The sequence below is a fragment of the Octodon degus genome, unplaced genomic scaffold, assembly GCF_000260255.1.
Source record: "Octodon degus isolate 3935 unplaced genomic scaffold, OctDeg1.0 scaffold00064, whole genome shotgun sequence".
Taxonomy (NCBI): domain Eukaryota; kingdom Metazoa; phylum Chordata; class Mammalia; order Rodentia; family Octodontidae; genus Octodon; species Octodon degus.
The window spans coordinates 9,935,519-9,938,094 of record NW_004524640.1 but is presented as its reverse complement, the minus strand read 5'-3'; the positions used below and the strand labels follow the sequence as shown (position 1 = coordinate 9,938,094).

At 47.9% G+C, this 2,576-nt stretch overlaps 1 protein-coding gene across 1 annotated transcript in view; it reads right to left on the bottom strand.

The window, feature by feature from the left end:
• Eif3l (eukaryotic translation initiation factor 3 subunit L) overlaps window positions 1–2,576 on the bottom strand; it is a 32,365-nt gene extending 29,789 nt beyond the window's left edge. Inside the window, exons 1-3 of the mRNA XM_004634602.2 lie at window positions 2,480–2,576; window positions 1,967–2,015; window positions 1–126 (exon numbers count right to left, since the gene is read on the bottom strand). The exon at window positions 1–126 is cut by the window's left edge and continues 6 nt beyond it. Coding sequence (XP_004634659.1) covers window positions 1–126; window positions 1,967–2,015; window positions 2,480–2,512 — 208 coding nt within the window. The 5' untranslated portion in view covers window positions 2,513–2,576. The remainder of the gene's footprint in view (window positions 127–1,966; window positions 2,016–2,479) is intronic.

The window sequence follows — 2,576 nt, the reverse complement described above, 5'->3', positions numbered from 1 at the left end:
TCTGGTCAATCAAATCTGAGACAGTTTTGTGGAAATACTGGATGAAGTTTTTGATCACTTCAGGGATCACCTGATAGGTCTGCTGTTCATACTGACGTTCATAAGCAAGGTCCTGCTTTGGATCTCCTAGAAGAGGAATACAATAAATACAGAGCGTCTTTCAAACCCACACAGTATACAACAGAACACAAAGGCAAGATCACACCACAAACCAAACTCAAGTCTACAAAAACCAGTGCAACTCTCTTTTAAAAACTGAAGAGAGGGGCCAGGGAGACGGCTCAGTGGAATAAGCGCTTCCCTGGCAAGCGCAAGGACCTGAGTTCAATCCCTGGTTCTGCAAAAAAAAAAAAAAAAAAGAAAAGAAAAAAAGAAAAAGAAAAACTAAAGAGAAAGGGGCCGGGGAGATGGCTCAGTAGAATAAGTGATTCCCTGGCAAGCACAAGGGCCTGAGTTCAATCACCAGTTCTGCCAAAAAACAAAAAACAAACAAACAAACAAACAAAAAAACTGAAGAGAAAAACTTTCCCAAGTCACTACCCATTGGAAACCTCTGCTATTGTTTCTTCAAAAATAATTACCAGTATTTAAACTAACATCTTACTATTATCTGTTTTATGTCCTGGATTCTGTAAAGTCTTTGAGGTCAAGAATCTTGTCTAGGCCAGGATCTAGCTCAGCGGCCTAAGCACCTGCCTGGCAAGCGCAAAGTCCTGAGTTTGATCCCTGGTATCAAAAAAAATAAAATAAAATAACAAAGAACCTTGTCTATCTTGGACTCAAATATACTCAGATCCTAGAAGAGTTATGTGTATTGAAGAGAAGAAGAAAAAACTGAGGCAAAGTTAGCTAATAAGTATTTAACAGATTTTGAAGGATTATTTGCCACTTTCTAACTAAACGTCCTGCAGCCAGCTACAAAAGAAACCTTTGGGGTTTCCAATAATCCCAGCACCCAGGGGGCTAAGGGAGGAGGATCACTTCCAGTTTGAGGCAAGCCTGAACTACATAGGAAGACTCTATCTTGAAAAAAAAACCACAAAGGGCCTGGGAGATAGCTCAGTATAATAAGCATTTGCCTGGCAAGTGCAAGATCCCGAGTTCAATCCCCGATACCGCCCCCCCAAAAAAAGAAAGAAAGAAAGAAAGAAACCCTCTTCTCTACTTAGTTTTGTTATCTCTAGAAGAAAACACAGGGAGGCCTGCCTCGTAGCTCAGCTCTTCAAGTGGCTGCTTCAACAAAGCTGTCAGGCTCAGGTGGCTGTGGTTCGATCCCCACAACTCAAGCCAGCCAAACCTGCCCTGAGGGCATTCGGAGCAAAAAAAAAAATCCTTCTAAGGGCCAGGGAGATGGCTCAGCGGAATAAGTGCTTCCCTGGCAAGCTCAAGGGCCTGAGTTCAATCCCCGGTTCCACCAAAAAGAAAAGAAAACACAAATACACATACTTTACAGAACCATTTAAAGGATTAAAAAAAAAAAAAGTCACACAAAAAAGAGTCACTTACTACTTGCTAAATTATCCCGTCACTGTAACATTTCAGGTAACATCAAAAGCCTCCCAATGAGAATTCATTTGGGTTGGGCTGGAATGACAGATTTTTCTTCAAGTTTTTTTCTTTGAGGCTGGGGGCACGGACACAGCGCTCGTTTACCACGCACCAGCATGAGTTCCAACACTACACACACACACACACACACACACACACACACACACACCCCAAAACCCAAAATTGAACAACAGCATTAATAAAAATGAAAGGCAACTACAGGCAAGTCAGTAATCCTTGTTTCCGGAGACTAGGAAAGAACAAGAGGCCTGATTCACAGGCTCTGCACAGCCCCTGCCGCCAAGAAGTAATGACTGGCTCCAAAGCTGGACCGTGAGCAGCGTTTACAAGACTTCTCTCAGAGATGGTTCTAAGACATTCAAGAGGTGCCAGTCCCTGCGCGGGGCCTGGGTCTCACCTGTGTGCATATCATAGTCGCCAGGGTAAGCGTAGGGATCATAAGCAGCCTAGAAGGAGAGAGGCACGGTCAGGAACATCACCGACTGCTAACCCGGAACGCTAAGGCAGGTAAGGCCCCGTCCCCGTGCGTGCGAGAAGAGCAAGCAATGACAAAACAGTATTACGGGTGCCACGAGAAAAGCAAAGCCCAAGAGGCCGAGGGCACCAACGAGTCTGGACCGGGGGACCCCAGAGCAGAAGAGCTCAGTCAGGAGCGCAGAACCCGCCTCCGTTCCCGCCTTAGAAGACGAAGGACTGACAAGTGGACCCAGCTCGAGACGAGGGCGGTGGCCGATCCGAAGGAGCCGGGCTCCGGGCAGCAGCACGAGGGTAGCACAGAGGAGGCCGGAAGCCACCGATGGCGGCCCGCGGGGGCGCCCGGAAAGACCCGGACGCGGCCTCACGCCCCGGCCGGCGTCCGCGAGCCCTTGCCGCCACCACGGAGCCCATCGCACGGTTCTGGCCACATTACCTCTGACTCGTAGTCATCAGCCGGGTAAGACATGGCTGTGGCGCTCGCGAACACCCCGGAAGAGAACAAAAGTAGCGCTGTGCGCTTGACTTCAGGG